Source organism: Podarcis gaigeae, assembly GCF_964106915.1.
Source record: "Podarcis gaigeae genome assembly, chromosome: 8".
NCBI lineage: Eukaryota > Metazoa > Chordata > Lepidosauria > Squamata > Lacertidae > Podarcis > Podarcis gaigeae.
This window is the reverse complement of record NC_139684.1, coordinates 49,829,049-49,847,222: the sequence shown is the minus strand read 5'-3', so window position 1 is coordinate 49,847,222 and position 18,174 is coordinate 49,829,049. Positions and strand designations below refer to the sequence as shown.

The 18,174-nt window shown below is 45.2% G+C and overlaps 1 protein-coding gene across 1 annotated transcript; it reads right to left on the bottom strand.

Annotated features, from left to right (window-relative positions):
* Positions 1–13,695: 13,695 nt before the first annotated feature.
* LOC310851004 (protein phosphatase 1 regulatory subunit 3E-like) lies at positions 13,696–16,647 on the bottom strand. The gene is made up of 2 exons (XM_083753030.1): positions 15,813–16,647; positions 13,696–15,770 (listed from the first exon to the last, which is right to left on the bottom strand). The coding sequence occupies exon 2, from the start codon at positions 15,686–15,688 to the stop codon at positions 14,603–14,605; it is 1,086 nt and encodes a 361-aa protein (XP_083609156.1). The 5' UTR covers positions 15,689–15,770; positions 15,813–16,647; the 3' UTR covers positions 13,696–14,602.
* Positions 16,648–18,174: the final 1,527 nt, after the last annotated feature.

Sequence of the window (18,174 nt, the reverse complement as noted above, 5' to 3'; positions counted from 1 at the left end):
ACACTGAGCTGCAAGCTAGACAATGCCTTTTTAAGTTCCTGCTCCAGGAGTCCTGGCTGCTGCTTAGAGCACAGGCCTTGAAAGTAGGGGTCTTCCTTGGCCCAAACAGTTCATTCACAAATGACATTTGATTGAAGACCATTATTTGAGAGACTTGCCTTCAAGGGAATAGAGGTAATTTCCCCTCCTCTTGCTTTACTTAAAAATGTGAGAGATGGTTAACTAAAAGAAGGGCACTGAAGTTCTCTGAATAAGAACTGAGATTAGTAGCTCACTTCTCCCCCCCCCCCAAAGGCTTTGAGAGGGAAGAATTATTGTGTTAAAGCAATTAAGTAAAAGGACACCATAATTAAAGTCATTGGAGCTCAATCACAGAGCTTTTGCTATTACAAACCAGGACTAAAAAGGCATGGATACTTATTTTAAAGATGACACAGGGGGGGCATGTGGGGAGGGAAGGTGTGTCACCCTTACCCCAAAAAATGTACATAGTGCTATGGTGCTTCAGACCATGGGCAGGGGAAAAGGGTGGCAGGCGGAAGAAGGCTGGCATTGCACTCTCTGGGTGATGAAGTTGAATGCTCAGAGGAAAAAAAACATGAAAGATTTCCAAGTACAGTGGTACCTTGGGTTACAGACGCTTCAGGTTACAGACTCTGCTAACCCAGGAATAGTACCTCGGGTTAAGAAATTTGCTTCAGGATGAGAACAGAAATTGGGCAGCAGCAACGGGAGGCCCCATTAGCTAAAGTGGTACCTCAGGTTAAGAACAGTTTCAGGTTTAAGAACTGACCTCCAGAACGAATTAAGTTCTTAACCCAAGGTACTATCAGAGGTTACAAAGAGAAAGGAAAAATATATGAAAATAACAACAAGAGATGTGGAAAAACAATAAGAAAGGACTGTGAACATCATATGGTTAGATTTGTGGAAATTAAAACAGCAGCAAGAAGCAAGAAGTTGATTGGATCCCCTTCGGAACTTGAAATATGGGTACCCCCAACAAAAAATTAAAATTCGGCTGTGTAATTTGTAATTTATGTAATTTGGTTTGATTTGATGTGATTGGTCAGTTAATAAAAAATTATTCTTGAAAAAAAATAAAAAAATAAAAAGTTCTTAACCCGAGGTACCACTGTATTTGACTTGATCATTCAAGGCTGGCAATCGATTTGGAAGGGGGGGCAGCACTTTGGCGCTTTCCCAACAACAGCTGTGCTTACGTTTCTATTCCTTTTACTGCTTTAATACATTTGATTTCCCTCCCCCTTGCATTGTTTTTGCTGATTTAGCTGTGTTTTTTTTGTTAGCTGCCCTGAGAGAGAAAAACACTGAAAAGCAAGATGTAAATTAGCATAAGAGGAGCCTTGCTGGATCCATCCAAGGCCTGTCTAGGCCAGCATCCTGTTCTCACAGTGGCCAAGCAGATGTCAGTGGGAAGCCCCCCGAGTAGGACCCTCCTCTCACCTGTGATTCAGCAAGGGGCATTCAGAGGCATGCTGCCTCCGAGAGGGAAGGCAGAACATAAGCATCATGGCTAGCTGCTGCTGATTGCCTTTCCGTCAGTGAATTTGTTTAATCCTCTTTTGAAGCTGTCCAAGATGATGACGCCTTGCTTTTTATATAAATGGACAGTCTCTGTGATAGGGCAACCCGAGAGGTAGTGAGTGACTAACCCAGAATCAGCCAATGAGCTTCACAGCTGTATCCAGGTCTCTTCTCAGCGTAGTAGGATCCAGACGTTAGGGGCTACAATTTCCATCTTCTGCCCCAGAGGACTGCTCTGGTTCCAGTCTCACGGTACATATAAAAAAAGGACAATCCCTTCCTGAGAGGAAAAGGCCCAGGAGGTGGGGGTGGAAGAAGGAGGCCTCCCCCCCCCCCGGCCTCCTCCAAGCTAATAATATTGCTATAATTTTATGAGGCATTAAAAAACAGGCGAGGATAACAGATGCTTTTAAGACACTGTTATGGGTTTGTGCGATTTGATTACTGCTTTGCCTGAAGTGCTGCCTGACAGGAGTCAATGATTTGACAGAAATGCCCTTAATGTTCCTTTAGCGGCAGCCAATGCTCTCATGAATAAGCAAAGCGTGGGATCCGAGACCAGCATTTTGCAAGGCTGCAAGAGAAAAGCAGGCAGGGCTTGTTTTGGTTTTGCCCATTGAACTTTGGGGACAGAAGCTAAAGCTCTGTGAGGTGAAATGGATCTCCCACTCTCTGGCGATCTGCTGCTCCACTGTGGGCATCCCTTGCTCCCAGTATAATCTACTTGTCTATTTAGTAAACAAAGTTATGAAAGATGGTGTTGAAGCTCTACAGCAGCCTTCACCAACCCGGTGCCCTCCCACCAGACAGAATGTGCTGGCTAGGGCTGATGGGAGTGGTAGTCCAAAGGATCTTGAGGGTACCAGGTTGGCGAAGGCTGCTGTAAGACTACAATGGGGAAACTCCAGGCCTGCAGGTCTCAACAGCCAATCAGCATTTATTTAAGATTGTAAGAGCAGGAGGGTAACCTGAACATGCATTTGCAGAACAAGCACATTAGAAAAACAAAGTGGAACCTTAAATGCCATTTATTATTATGGCATATGCCAATGTGGGTTCAAGTCTTCTTCCTCAGACTCAAGTAGACTCCAGCCCGTGAAAGCTTATGCCATAATAACATTTCAACTTTTTTTTTGTCTGCTGCAAAAAAACTTAACATGAGTACCCCTCTGGGGAAAAAGAAGTCTTTAAACAGCATTGTATCATGTCAGCATAGCCTATGTTAAGCCAACAAATACGGAAACATGTACAATGCTCTGTTTTAAAAGCAATGGGGTGAGGAAGGGTCTGGCATACACTCCAAAAGCCAGCTCTGAACACGGAATTTGCATAAAGGGTATTAGGAAGAAAGCAGGTGGTAATGTGGTTATATAGCACTGAACTAGTGAAGCAGGGCTCTCGCTCTCTCTCTCTCTCTCTCTCTCTCTCTCTCTCTCTCTCTCTCGTGTGTGTGTGTGTGTGTGTGTGTGTGTGAGAGAGAGAGAGAGAGAGAGAGAGAGTTGAGAGAGAGAGAGAGAGAGAGAGAGAGAGAGAGAGTTGAGAGAGAAATCCTAACAGCAAAGCACCTTGGGAGGCCTCCATTTTATTACTGCAGAGAATGAGTCAGGAATTTTATAGGCTGCTGCAGTTGCTTGTTAAATCTCTGCTTCTGCCATTGTTGCCTTAACCGCGGCTCGCAATGGCAAAAATTATACTTGGGGAAAAGAGGAGCATTGGAAAGTGCTCTGATCTCACCTTTGGAGAAAGGGAAGCCTAAACGACAGTGATGGTGCCCCCCCACTGCACCCCAAACATAGCCTACACCTATGGGAACTCTTACCAGTACAGCTCAATTCATACATCACATCAAATCATGCTTAAGGAATCTTAACTATGTTAAGAGTGATGCAATGAACTGACAAAGTGCAGTTGCACATGGATGTATTTGCAAATTAGGGAGGGTTTGCAAAGTTGTGGGTGTTCATTGTGGCTTGGTGGGAAATACGCATGTCACAGCTGTTGGTTCTGCTTCCAGAGCCCACCAGAAACCAGAAATGGAATATTTAAAGGAGAAGAAAAAACTCGCCCTCATAGTTGCCCTGGGAGAGCAATTTTCTGGATGCTGTTGTGGTTGGGAAAGGTTAGCCCTCCTCTGTCCCTGTGCTGAAGTTTGGCAGATACAATTAAGACCAAATGAAGATATAGCTGCACATGATGCATTAAGCGTAACATATAGTTTCACCCTTAGACGGACATCAGAATAGAACCAATTGTCGGACACAGCACACTACTGGTCTTCAGTAGTACTGGTACATTCAGCCTCCGGGGCTGAGGTTCCCCATGCTTGCTTTAGAGATTCTGACCAAGAGAATCTCTGCCTTCCATCTAGAAAGTTTTTGAATGGATATGTTAGTGAGAAAGGCTAAATATAGATGTTACCCATGAATGTAGAACGCATACAGAACAGATATTTTCTCAGGATCACACTCCCATTTTGCACCATTCAAGTTTAATGACAATTAGTAATGACACATTTATAAATTCTACTTTTCACCATAATAGTACAACCAGTGACTGGCTAATGCTTTAGGTAGACAAGATATGTAATGTTGTCATAAGGCAAGATATATTACATTTGTATTCACTGGCGTCAGAAAGAGTAGAAGGCATTAATATCAAATGACATGAAGTATTTTTTTAACCAAAATAATACCAGTAATATTAATCAGAAAAAAACTACAAACCAAACAACATCTCAAGTACAAACATTACAGAATTCAGATACCAGTTTGCGTCCAGCAGTTAAGAAATAACTTTGAAGAAAGTCAAGATGTGTGGAAATAAATAACAAAAAAAGTTATACTATCACAACAGGAACATGTTGCTAAATAAGGACTCTTCTCTAAGAGCTAGTAATTTGGGCATAACACACCCAGAGGCTTTTCTGTGCAAATCCTGCTGAAATGAATAGTAGCTTCAAGACTGAACGTGCTCCTGTACACACTTACCTGGGAGTAAGCCCCAGAGGTCCCACTCTTGAGTAGACCTGCACAGGATTTCAGTGCTATGATGACTAGTGAGATAACTACTTTAAACTAGGCTAATTGGTTTCAAAAAGCAGAATGTTGTCCTCAACCCCAGAACCAAATTACTGTGTTTATATAAATGAAACAAAGCTTTGCGGTCCAATCCTATGGATGTAGATTCAGAATGACATCCCACTTACTTCACCAGGACTTATAGCTGCTGTGGGCATGGGACTGGATCAGAAAAATTCACAGGGCAACCCCAATACCTGTGTACCCATAAGGAAGCCCCTTTGAGTCCAATGAGGCTTACCTGCAGCCAGGTAACTGAGTACAGGATCACAACCTTAGCTTTGTCTGTCAAATACACTTTTGTAACCTTGGGATAGGCTTGCAAGACTTAGCCTGTGAGGCCGGAGTAAAAAACAACAAAAACTATTTGTCCAATATAAAAATGTTCAATATTAAAATTAGTAATTTTAGTCATTGCTACAACAGTGGATGATTGCCAGATTATTTTTGTCTAGCATTAGCACTATCCACAGTACACACACACACACACACACACACACAGAGGATATAATAGGACTATAAATCCATATTATCAAAAAGGCAACAATGCATTTTGCATTGTAGAAAGGATCTTGTTTACCTTTCCTGGAGAAAAAAAAATCAGTTTTCTACAGCACCCTACTGGTGTCTGCTTGAGTGTTAAGACTAATTGCGCTGCTATTAAGCTTTCTGAACCCTTTGCTGTAGGGAATCACAACACAGAAACACTTAACCCCTTGACAACTTCAAGAAAATAAATTTAAAATGTAAGTTCAACAACAGAGCTTGCTGTACAATTGTATGCAAGTTTACTTCGGAGTATGTCTCCCTGTGTTCAATAGAACCAAGTATACATGCACAGAGCTGTAGTCTTAAAAGTGCTTAATTGCAATAGGGTCATGTCCTTTTCAAGTCCTCTCTCTTTTTTAAATAAAAAAACTGAAACACAGAAGGTGACTAGATTATTGCATAGAAAAAGCATTGGTAAATATATGCTTTTATTTTTAGAGATGGTATGTTTTGTGGAACTATGTTTAACTAGAACAAAGGCCAAGCATTCCAAAGTTGACAAATTACGTTTAAATGGAGAAAAGTTTACCTATGCTCTTTGGAACTGCTAGTGTACATACCATATTTCTAAATACATTTACTCTTTTTGCATGCTAACTTTTAGTCAATGACAAGACAATGCTAATGTTTTATGGTTTTGTGTAATTAACTCTTTACAGAAAGTTAAGCTAATCATTAAAGAAATATTCCCACCCCCCCAAAAAAGGGCTACAAAGGACAAGATCACAGCTACCACACTTGCAATGGGCTATGTGACAAACGGACTTGTGATTCAGCCTTCCCCACGACACACAGGGTGCACACAAGATACACTTACGACAGAAGTTTATTCAAGTTTTGCATAAGAGTCGTGCATATCAATTAAAAATGTAAAAGCAAATTCCTTCAGAGAAGAACTTCCTCTTTGTGTGAGTGCTAAAAAATGTGCAAGAGAAATAATACCCACCCGGGAGTGCCAATGCAGCGTAAGATTACAACACATTTGTAAAATAAACTCTGCACAGAATCAACCCCATTAAAAAAACCTAAGATTTGATTACATATGTGTGTGTGTGTAAAAATACATCTGCATAAGAGTTGTGCAAATATATATTATGCTATGATCTATATATATATATATTTTTTATGCTCAATATATGAATGTGGTTTATAGAGATGCACAAAAAGACATTTCTCACCGCTACATCTTTCACTACAAAAAAAGCAAAAGTTTAAAAGCCCGTTGGGCTTTTGAAAACACTGGCTCAAATGTCCAAAGGACATTGTTCTGACAGCAGGATGGGGGAAAACGCTAGTCCAGTTTCTGTGTTTACGATATAAACTCATCCTGAAGCCATAAAACATATTCTTTAAGAATTAAGAAAAGCATTTAAGGACCACATCCAACGTTGTAGTGATTATCCTTGGAAGGCACCTAAACAATCTGAATTCACTGTGGGTTGACTTCTTTTTTGAGGATATAGATTTTGCAGATTTTTGCCTGCGAGCCTCATCAACCCATGCTTCAGCTGGCTGATAAAAGAACAATGTTATGCATGAACAAACATTTGTTCATGTGGTAGTTTATGAGCAAAAGCAACTGGGTAGCTCCCCTTTCGATAAGCAGCATAGGGGTGCAAGAGCAGGAGCTCTCAAATCACTTTTACATAGCTAAGAGAAGCTCATGTTAAAGAGCATAATTTATATAGGGAGGTAGAGAGGGGGCACTCTATATTTTAATCACTCTTTTAAAAGCAATGCTCATGGGTTGAGAACACATTTAGTTTAAAAAGGAGCAGCTAAAATCTTTACCTGAGTGCTGTATTTGTTGAGAGCGTTACTAAAGGTTTTCTATATGGATGAAAGGAACCAGGCGAAATATTGCACATTTCAATAAAACATGGCACATTTCATAAAGCTACATCATTACTCTGGCAGTAAGCTTATGAACACAAAAGCTAAACTACAAAGCATCTACAATGAGGAAACGCACACACTTCAGCTACCTGCTAAACCCATGGATTTCAAACATTCCACCTTCAATATGGCACATCTCGCGGTCGTCTATTACAGAGCCCCCACTTGGCTACAAAAGGATTCTGGAACATTCTCTAGGGCACCCACACATTCATTCGTCGCCAGCAGTGGTGCAGTTAGGTAATTTCAGACTCTGGACTTAATGGAAGTCCACTTTAGAAGCAATGTGCATTACTTCACACTGTGGTGAGCCAATTGCACCTGCGGTTTAAGATCTCAAAATCCTGCCCTGACAGCTCTCTCCTAGCCAGATATTTTGGCCCTCACTGCTGCCCCTCATGGGCTGAGCAACATACCCAGCATTCCTCAGAGGCTCTATGCTGTGTGAGTGAAGATTAGTCATGGTGAACAAGCTGTCTTTATCTGGGAAGCTTGCCTGCTATTGCTTCCTCTTCATGGAGGAATCCCTTATAAGCTTCCAAGGAAGCTAAAGGGTTTCACAGATTCAAACCACTGCTCAACATTCTTTTTGGAGGAAGACATTCTAATGCTATGAGGAAAGGATGATTGGCGTGCGCTGGTTTGTATTAAGATTAAGACAGATACAGCAGACAGTTTCTCTAAAAATATATTGCATTTAAAAACACTCATGTTTCCTTCCAGGGGAAAAATATATAGATCTATTATATATATATATATATCTATTAGACTCTACCTTGGCAATATATAGCTTTATAGCTTTGTTTTATGAGAGTACTTTACACATTTGGTTCACATGAATAACTGGCTCGTACCTGGGTCCACAGAAGTTACAGTCAACAAAACCAGGTTTAAGTGTAGCTCCTTGAAAAGCTGTCAATATACAGAAAAGTGCTGCTCGCTGCTCTGTAGGTAACACCACTGAGTTCTAGCTCATTTATCTATCACAGTGCTAGGCAGAAACCTCTTGTAAGCATTTGACTACACACAGACTGCAGCGATATACATACACACAAACACACACAGAATTTGTTTTTAAAAGTGCTCCTCGTCAGTGTTACAGGGTTCTTAGCAGTGCTTAAAAGAAACTATTTTACTAATGCTCTGTATACAAATAATAGGTCGTGTCACTGATACAATATATTGGACTGCTAAGTATTAATGTTGTTGGCCAGCTTTGGTCTCCTTCTCTGGAAAGTAAAGCACAGATCTGCAGCAGTTCCCTGCCTGCTGCCCTGCACTTGAACATATACAGACTGTAGCTAGCTGTTACTTTTAGTTGTTTCCCATATATTCTCTTGGAAAACTGCTGGTTGCAATTTACATGCTGGGAACCCGATCCTGAAAATGTTTGCATGTAGGCTTAAAAATATAAGCATGGGCTCAGAGCATGTTTGAGTATGAAATCAGCCCTACCAGCTCACTTACTAAAAAAAGATCGCTGGGAGATCAAGAGACCCAATCCAGATTAAGTAACTCGAGCAACCTAAGTGGTCCGAGGACTCTTTCTGGAAGAAAAAGGGGAGGGGAGGAAAAGCACTGCCACCCCTTCTGAATACAGTTAGCACACAAGCTTAAAGCATGTGCTGGACCAAAAGCCAAGTCTCTCAAAAGAATATTTGTTTCTAGGCTTGCTCCACGTATTATCATGCACACATAAATCCACTGACATTTGGAAAGCTACTGTAAGCGTTGGAGAGATACTGTTAATGCGAGTACACGAGCAGCAGCACACAGCTCTCAAATATGCAACCTTTCCGCCCCCTTCCTAGTGTTGCTCCTGAGCCTTCAGAAGTGGCCAGGTTCAGAGAAATTAAGCAGTCAAGCTGTTCCTATCATTGCATCAGGATAGGATATCACTGGGCATTTACTAGTGCCCGTGTCCCAGTGGAAGGCTCAGCCTCTGAATTCTCCTTGCTGTTGCTGCTTGTTGCTGGCACTGACTAGAGCAAAGGGAATGAACAGGAACTCCTGCATGCCCCTTCCAATATGGTATACACCGGGTCAAGAGGGAGCTGCAACTGAATGAAGAAGTGGAGAAGGGGGCTCACTGAGAATATCTTGTTCAACTGCCCCCCCACCCCTCAGAAACAGACTGTTGCCATGCCAGGAACTGTACCACTTGCTTAATTTCTTATTGGCGTTAAAGGCACAGGCACAAAACAAAAAAAAGGCGGCAACGCTGCTGCAAGGATACCCTTTAGAAACACAGAATTTAAAACAGCGGCATGAAGCATGATTGTTATTTGCTGGGCATTAACTGACTGGTGCAGTGCTGCGATTCTGCATTCAGTCTTCCTACCCAAAGCAACAGCTGTGAGAACGGCTGTTTTTCAAAACAGCTCCAAAGATGCAGCCATGCTCAAACTACTAGAATATATTTTGCCTTTACAAGTTGCTTTATATCCCTCTCATAACTGCAAATTATTTGTACCATGTGTAGTTTTTTCTGCTTAAAAACTTACATTAAGCCAAAAGCCCTCCCTTCCTAAGAACGTTGGTCCTGATATGAACAGGCAGCAGTCAAAGGTAAGTTTCAAAAATAGCAGCATAAGGAATATTTACAAACTTAATTATTCTTATAGCCTAGGAGCATAGGAAGCTGCCATAGGCTGAGTCATATCACTAGTTCATCCAGCCCACGACCGTCCACAATGACCAGCAGTGGCTCTCCAGGGTTTCACACAAGGGTCCCAGCCCTTCCTGAAGATGCTGTGGACTAGAGACCTTCTGCATGCCAAGCAGATCCTCTAGCACAGAGCTAACACAGCAGCCTGCCATGTGCTTGACTTTTTCTGCAGTCCAGGGCAAGCAGAATTGCTTGGCATCTCTTAGGTTGCCATGCATGGCTGCTGCATCATCAGATGTGGTGCCAACTTGGTCAAAGGCCAAGCAACTCTCCTTCCATGAGGAATAGCTAGTAGGTTGCACTGAATAAGGGCTGAAGAAGTTCCAAGGAGAAAAGAAAGGAGATGGCTTGCAAAAATAAATAAATCTGAATGTCATTCCATTAAAATATTCCATTAATTTTGCTCTCTTGTCTTAAGGCGCAAAGAAGTGACCCAAACATAAATAAATAAATAAACACAAAAAGACCCAGGCCACAATCTGCTGGAGAGTTCAGCCCCGCTGAAATGTCTCCTGCATCTCCGAGGAGTGCAACAGGAAAATTCCTCAGTGGATTATTCTCCCCCTTGACAGCGTCAGTGGCCCAGGCTCTATTTGTGGATATATTTTGTGCCCATCCATTGTGGGAGGGATTTTGATAGGGGAATAAAGTCAACACAACTAATGTTCATTGCAGCTAAGTCAATGGACTTAAAGTGAGGTTTAAGTTCTCACTTAAATTTATCCACCATCTTGCAACATACCTGAATAACAATCAAGATAAGGCCTCTTTTCTTCAGGAAAGCACACATGATTCACCCAGAAGAGAGCAATCTCACTTGAGTCAACAGGATTACAACTCATCACATCCCTGATAAGATATAGGGCAGGGGTGGGGAACATTTGACTCTCCAGATGTTGCTGAGCTCTCTCTCCCATCAACCTTAGCCAACATGGCCAATAGTCAAGGCTGAAGGGTGTTGAAGTTCAACACCATCTGGAGGGCCAAAGGTTCCCCATAAAAGGGTTTTCATAAAAGGAACATCTGCACCACCTCTGTACTGTACTGAGGGGGGGGGGAATGAAAATTCAACACAGTATTTCTTCTATGTGTCCTTCCACACATAACTAAAAACAAACAGGAAGATTCTGATTCTAATTTCCAGAGGGGAATAGGGTATAGCTAGATGGCATCTGATGGGAAAACCCTTGCCTAAAGAAAATTCTCATTCAGTTCCTTTTCACTCTGTTTTCCAAATGTCAATACTTTTTTCCCCATGTATCCACATAACTCGGACCTTTGGTTTGCGTGTTATACTCCCCTATGCAGTTCACAAGTAACACATAAACATGGCTTTAGCGCTATGTGGAAGAAACGTCATGAGCCCGAGTGAAATGATGGATTTGTGCACCCTCCCCCAGGGATGAGCAAGTATGTTGACAGTGCTTTCTTTCAATCTCCTGCTATAATACATTCTATGTTATTTTCATTAACAGATGCACTTTACCCTAGTATGTGCATTTTTGTTCACTTGTCTGGGGAACTGTTCTGCAAAATTCATTGAAGTGTGAATTTCAAAGGATGGCTGCATTTCAGTTTGCAGATTGTTGTGGAAAGTACAGATGAGGTATGTTCACCTTGAAATGAGAAAGGAATTGGATTTTGTCCTCATCCTATTCTTCCACCACGTCTCTTCTTCTCCCACACAGGTGGGAGGACTTTTGCTGAGTTTTATTTTGCCTCCACAGAAACTCATTTCAGTGTTATGTACAAACCAGGGACCCTGCTTTACAACAACAAGAAGAAGAAGAAGAAGAAGAGGAGGAGGAGGAGGAGGAGGAGGAGTTTGGATTTGATATCCCGCTTTATCACTACCCGAAGGAGTCTCAAAGTGGCTAACATTCTCCTTTCCCTTCCTCCCCCACAGCAAACACTCTGTGAGGTGAGTGGGGCTGAGAGACTTCAAAGAAGTGTGACTAGCCCATTTACAACAAATTATAGTAAGTTAAACAAGCAAGTTTCATGACCAATATCCTTGGTTGGTACATAAAGCTAAGCCAATATTTTGTTTTGTTCTGTTTTGTTTTTTAAAGCAAATCTAAACTTGATAGAACTGCTCCTTCCAACTGCAGGGGTGGAAGAGTGCATAAGCATGATGCTTCACTCTGGCTCATAGAGACTCATATCCATGTAGCACTAAATCATGGTTTAGTGTTATGTGTGGACACAGCCACAGTTTCCCATCCAACTTAAACATGGCTATACTGCATGCATTTCATGATAATAGTGGTTCACAGCATACAGAAGCTTCAGCAGTGACAGAATAACTCAAAGACATCTTTACAGGGATACCAGTTGCTGACCAAGAGTGCACATTTTGATGAAGCCAAAGACTGATGCACACACAAAGAGAACACCTAAGTTTCAGTGGACTTTTAATAGGCTGATCCAGAAAGCAAGGCTGGAAAAAATATTTCAAAATCGTAAGCAGTTACCCAAACTGTTAGGTGCCAGTCCTGAGAGAGCTCAGGAAAACATTCAGTTCCCAAAGTGCCAGCATCAGATTCCTGTGGACAAGTGTTCAAGCTAAGAGGAAGCCATAACACCATCAGCTGGGTACAGGATTTGTACAGTCATTTGGAATCAGCAGAACAACTGTTAGAGCACACATGCTTTCATTTTCAAATTATTGGCCTAAGTCTGCAAGCACACTGACTTGAGACTAAGCCTCAATGCCCTTGCATCAGAACACATATACATAGGCCCAGGTTGCAAGCACAGCCAAAAAGCAGGTTAGGCTGTATGCTTTTTTCACCATTTCCCTTGGGTGTCATATCCTTTCTGATGCAGAACAGTTGTTTGCTTTTTCAGTCACAATTGGGACAATCTCAGGTAGCCTAAGCACTTTGAAATTTGAAATAATTATTCAGCCATCTGCAGCGCCAGTGCCTCAAAATTTGACTCTAGCACCTAAAAATGGCAGCACGCTTAGGAATTGGAAATAGTTTTCCAGTTCTGCTCCAAATACCTAGTCAAAAATAGTATCAAGCCACTGGTTTACACATCTTGCCACTCTGTTACAGTCTGGTGTAATATCCTAGTTTGTTATACTACAAGCAGCTGTTTCATAACAACTGAGAAAAAAGGAGGAAGCTTACAGTGTAAGAAATCGTTGCCCTTGCAAGTTATTACAACACAATTTTCCCGTACTTTGCCTGCAAGTTGTTCCTCTGACGGAAGCTTGAAACAGCTCCTCCCCTCCCCCCAATATATTTCTCAAAATATAAAATATAAACCATCTGTATTTAACCTGGAAACACACAATTTTGAAAATATCATCTGATGGTGTATATAAATAAGGGAACATCTTACAATTCAAGACACAGCAAGTGAAGAACGGCAGAGGAGAAGGTACCCGCATGAGAACAGGAGACAAGGTCTTGTGGTCCAGACCAGCTTGAGGAAGAGAAGGCTGTGGGGCTTGAGTAAGTCAGGTGCTCTTCCCTGATCTGGAAAGAAACCTCACCTCTCAAAAGTAGACACATACAAAACCCTCAGTGGAACTGCGAGAGCAGCGCTGTGGTCTGCTGAATTCTAGCGATGAACAGACCACATCCCTACAGACTGGGGTTTCTGTGCAGATTCTTCTCACATCATGGTGAACTGAAACCACCCAGACCTAAACACATTTTACTAGGCGATACAAGTGTGTTCCCCAACCCCCCCAGCAGCTTGAGCCTGGCTCAGCCTCTCCTCCCCCATTCGAGATGCAAACAAATCAATTGTACTGATTCAGTAATCTGCATTGCCCTTTCCCACTGCTTCAGGCAGGCTACTTGCCATCTTTTGAAAGATACTGCTTGCACATTGATTAGCTTAAACGCATATTCACTCCCTCTTTCCTCTTTTTCAAAAGGGGAGCGGATTTGTTTCTTTTTCTTGCTGAAAACCTATTTCAGCGAAAAGGGGAAATGTGGGCTAGTGATGTCACTTAGCTTTCAGCCAATCAGCACTGTGCACAGCCAGCTCTTGCTGCAAGTTGCAGGCTGGTTCTCCCTGATCCAGATATGGGAGAAGATTCTACACTTAAGCAAATCGCAGCAAGTGAGTTTCTACAGTGAATGCTCTGTTTATGGTATAATGTATGTCACCTACTGTACAGTACTCCTCACTGAGGAAGCTAACCTATGTCTGGGCTGGGCAGCCTCAAACTGCTGGAATGTCTCATATGATGGGAGTGTCTTTTTAAAATCCCTACACACAGAAAACTAGCATGTGGGAGGGGGTTGTATCATAACCTTCTCTCTCACATGCCAATTTTCATGGTGGATGGATTTCTTATTTTCAGAACAGGAGCATTCCATCATGCCTGCCTTCATTGCAGTACTAGGTGTTACTATACCCAGAGATTGCTCTGCGTGAGTACTAAGCTGGAGTTGTCATGGTGCTTACCTCCCGTTAAATATCTAATTAGAACTGCAAGCCTCCTTGCCAAGAGAGATTTGATCAAGGCTGGTTGGAGGGCAACTCAAAGGTGGTTGGAGATGGATAAAGTGAGCCACAAACAAACAAAGCTATTACCTATTGCAATCCAATGGAGGTTAATTTGGAAAGGGGACTTTTGGACTCTTGTTTTCCACATCCACTGGCCATAAGGAAAGATGAGCATAACAGAGAAGAGCCACCCCACGGCTCTGCCTTTAACGACGGATCATTTTCCTCCTCGGTCCTCACAGTCCGACCATGCGCCTTATCCTAAAAGAAACTCTCCTGGGTGTCGCCATATCCCTTGAGGGAAAGGAGCCTGCTGCTCTCCGCCAAGGTGGAGAGGAGGCCCCTCGAGCCGCCGGAGAACCTCGGCGGGGCGGCCGGCGCGCCTCCTTCCTCAGATGAAGTGGATCCAGGCGCCGGCGCCCGGCTCGTGGCCCGTGGCGGCCGCCGGCCTCTGCCTGGCGCGCAGCCGGTAGTTGTGGCCGTCGTTGTTGTCCCAGTACTCGGCGTCGGCCACGCGGTAGCGCACGGCAAACTCCAGCAGCGTAGTGCCCGCGCCCACGGGCAGGTGGAAGGCGAAGCGGTCGCTGTGGCCGTTGGGCGGCGGCGGCAGGTAGGCGGCGGGCACCTCGTTGCAGCTGGCCCAGCGGTTGAGCGTGTAGCGCACCGACACTTGCTTCTCGTAGGCCACGTTGAGGACGCGCACGGCGCCGCGCAGCCCCGACGCCTCGGGGCGCACCCACTCCAGCCTCACCTTGTGCTGCCGGACGCGCTCGGCGAAGCCCGCGCTGGCGCCCGGCTGCGGCGGGAAGAGGGGCTCCAGTACGGGGGCCGGCGGCCCGAAGAGCACCGGCTCCAGCTCGCCCAGCGACGGCGGCTTGCGCGTCTTGAGCAGGTCGGCGGCGCGCGGCGGCAGCGGGAAAGGCGAGGCGGCCAGCGGCGCCGGCGGCACCCGCGGCACGTCGGCCTGGCAGAAGTGGCGCACGGCGATCAGCTCCAAGCCCAGCGAGTCGGCGAAGCGCACGGTCTTGCGGCGGGACGGGCTCTGCTGCAGCGCCGGCCGTAAGCCCCGCTCGCCCGGCGTGGGCAGAGACTTGGCCCGGCGCCGGAGGGTCGGGCTGGGAGGCACCGACGGCAGCGTGGGCTCCCGGCCGCGGGAAGAGGGCGACGCGGGCGGAGGAGAGGTCGGCGGCGACGGGGAGCGAGGGGCGGGCAGCGGGGGCGGCTTCGGGGGGGCGACAGCCGCTGCCGCCGCCTCTGGGGTCACCGGCGGGGAGGGCGGCGGCGGCGAGGAGCAGGGCGGCGGAGACGACGACAGCGACAGCGGCCCCTCGACGGGCTCGGGCTCCGGGCTGCAGCCGCCCTTGCACTGGTCGGCTAGGCTGCCGTAGAGGCAGGCGCTGCAGCTGAAGTTGCGCGGGAGGTAGAGGCGCGGCGGCGGCGTGGGCACCGACGCGTGCACGGAGCCGGCCTTGTCCATGGCGGCGGCGGTGGCGGGGCGCTCTCCTCGGAGGGGGCCGTCGGGCAGGAGCCTCCCTTCACCAAGCCGGCGGCGGCGGCGGCTACAGCCGGCTCTCCGGCGGCGCCATGGCGCGCCTGGGCACCTTTCCCGCTACCTCGGGGCTGGGCTGCGGGGCTCACCTTGGCCGGCTTGCAGACGCGACGGGTCACGATCCAGCTCGGAGCCCCTGGCGGCGCGGTGCCTCTCCTCTCTCTGGGTGCTGGGAAGACGTTCCTCTCGTTCGCGGCCGCGGGAACAACCGAGCGCGCACGTCGCTGCTGTGACCGTGAGTTGCCCGCTGAGCTCCGCGTCTGGCGGTGGCAGCCCTACTCCCGCAGACCCCGGCACGATGGAGGGGGAGACCACCGTGACGCGCCGCGGCTCCCGGGCTGCGGCTGACGTCGTGGAGTCATGCAGCCGCCGCCGCCGCCGCAGCAAAATATACGCATCCCGGGCCTCGTGTCATCTTTCCAATTCATCACCGCTCCGCTCTCCGCCCCTTCATCTCCGCCTCGCCTGCTCGCTCCTCTGCCCCCGCCGCCTCCCTCCTTGTCATCTCGGCTCACGATCAACCCGCCCCCCCCGGCAAACTGTGACGATTGTGCCACCCGCCTTCCTTCCGCTTCTTCTTCCCCCTCACCCCCCCCTGCCGTGTCCTTAAGTACTTGATCCCAAAGCAAAGGGAGGGGGCGGCGGGAGGGATTCCCCCGGAGAAGGCTCCCTCCCTCCCGGCTCCAGTCTGTTACCGGAATAGCAGAATCAAGGCTCCCTGGGAAACCTAAGTCCGCGACGGAGAGGAGATGCAGCTGGCTTGCGCGCCGGATCTGGCAGCGTAGATTTAAAAAGGAGGAAATCCAGTTTAATCCCATGTAATGCATTTTTCAATAAATCGGCCGCGCTCGGGAGTGCAGAGCTGCTCAGTCACGGTCAAGAACAAAAGGTACTCATTAGGCGCCGAATGAGCTTGATTGGTTCCATTTTCTTGAAAGAAAGTTAATTATGGTTTTAATAAGGAAGATCAGGGGAGGAAAATAATGCTAGTTCAATGGGAGCAGAAGGAATTTTGTCACCCGTTCAATATTCCTCGGTTAAATATAATGCAGCCTCCGTGTTTTGATTTGTGAAGGAGATTTATGGAAATTGCATAAATAACGGAGAAACTAATCCTGTATTACAGTGAATGGGAGCAACTACGTGACTTGTGCTTGACTAAGCATAGGAAAGACCAAGCATCACTGCCATTTTGATGTATCTCTGAGTTAAGATTGTTGTCGTTTCCACCTGAACCCTTAATCTAACAAAAAAATTTTAAACAGGATTTAGGCAGTGGACTCTGAAGGTGGCTAGAGCAGCAATAATTATGGAAGAAAGAGACGTGACAACAAAGGCATTCCATATTATCTTCTATACTAGTGCAAATAACAACAAACCAAAATATCACTAAGTAGGTTTCTTATCCGCCATTCCTGATCTAAATGCACGTATCAGAGGCAGATTTAGGGGTGCATGATCAGTTTGGTGGCACTGGGTGTGGAGCCTTGGGAATGCCACAAATATGCTTTGGGGTGGAGTGTCAAATTTTGGCACTGCACAAAAAACTATAAAGGGTTAGGCGAGTCCTGTGTTCAGAGTCTTCAATTGCCTGAAGTTTATGCTGGTCATCTGCCAGAGAGAAGAAGGAAAGATTGATGATTTTAGGCTGATCCATGTGAGAAGTAACTTTTTTTTGGTTTATTTTAATACAATTTCATGTTCTAGATATTCTATATATTCTGTTAATAAAACAAACATTTGTTTAAAGTACAGCTTGTGTGGTTTGATCAAAGGAGAGTCTATACAACCTATATTATCCCGCATCACACCTTGGGCCTTTTAACCATGGTAGAGTTGAACTGCTCTTTATTCAGCAGGTGATGGTATCTAACTCTCTGATATGGTGGTTATTAAGCTGCTTGTGGAGAAGCTATCTGGAAAATCTCTGCACTTTTTGTAAAAAGGGTCATCCTTTCAGCGCTCAGGAGAGCAATTTGCACACCATGTACAAATAAATCATAGGTTCTTAGGATTATTAGATGCCTGTGATAGCTCATGTAAAATTATGCATCCTCAGATAAAGAATAGCCAACGGTTTATGTCTGAAAACTCTTTTATGTCCACATACTTTGGCAGAAAGAGCAGTGTTCCTTGGGGACTTCTCATTCTAAGCAAGGCATGCTTGCTGAAAGTGTGGAATCCATTATCTGGCAAAGGATTTTGCATCCTAAGGTGCCAAACATCAATACAATACTTAATTAAACTAATTGGGTTTTTGTAAACAATTGGTTATCCTTATTCAAACACTGAGAAACATGGTCAATTTTTAATGAATTCCAGATCATTTACAAAGCTGCTATCTTGTGTAAACCACTAAACTCTAATGTTAGTGTTTATGTCAGAAGAGGAATTGCAATATATGTAGAAAAGAA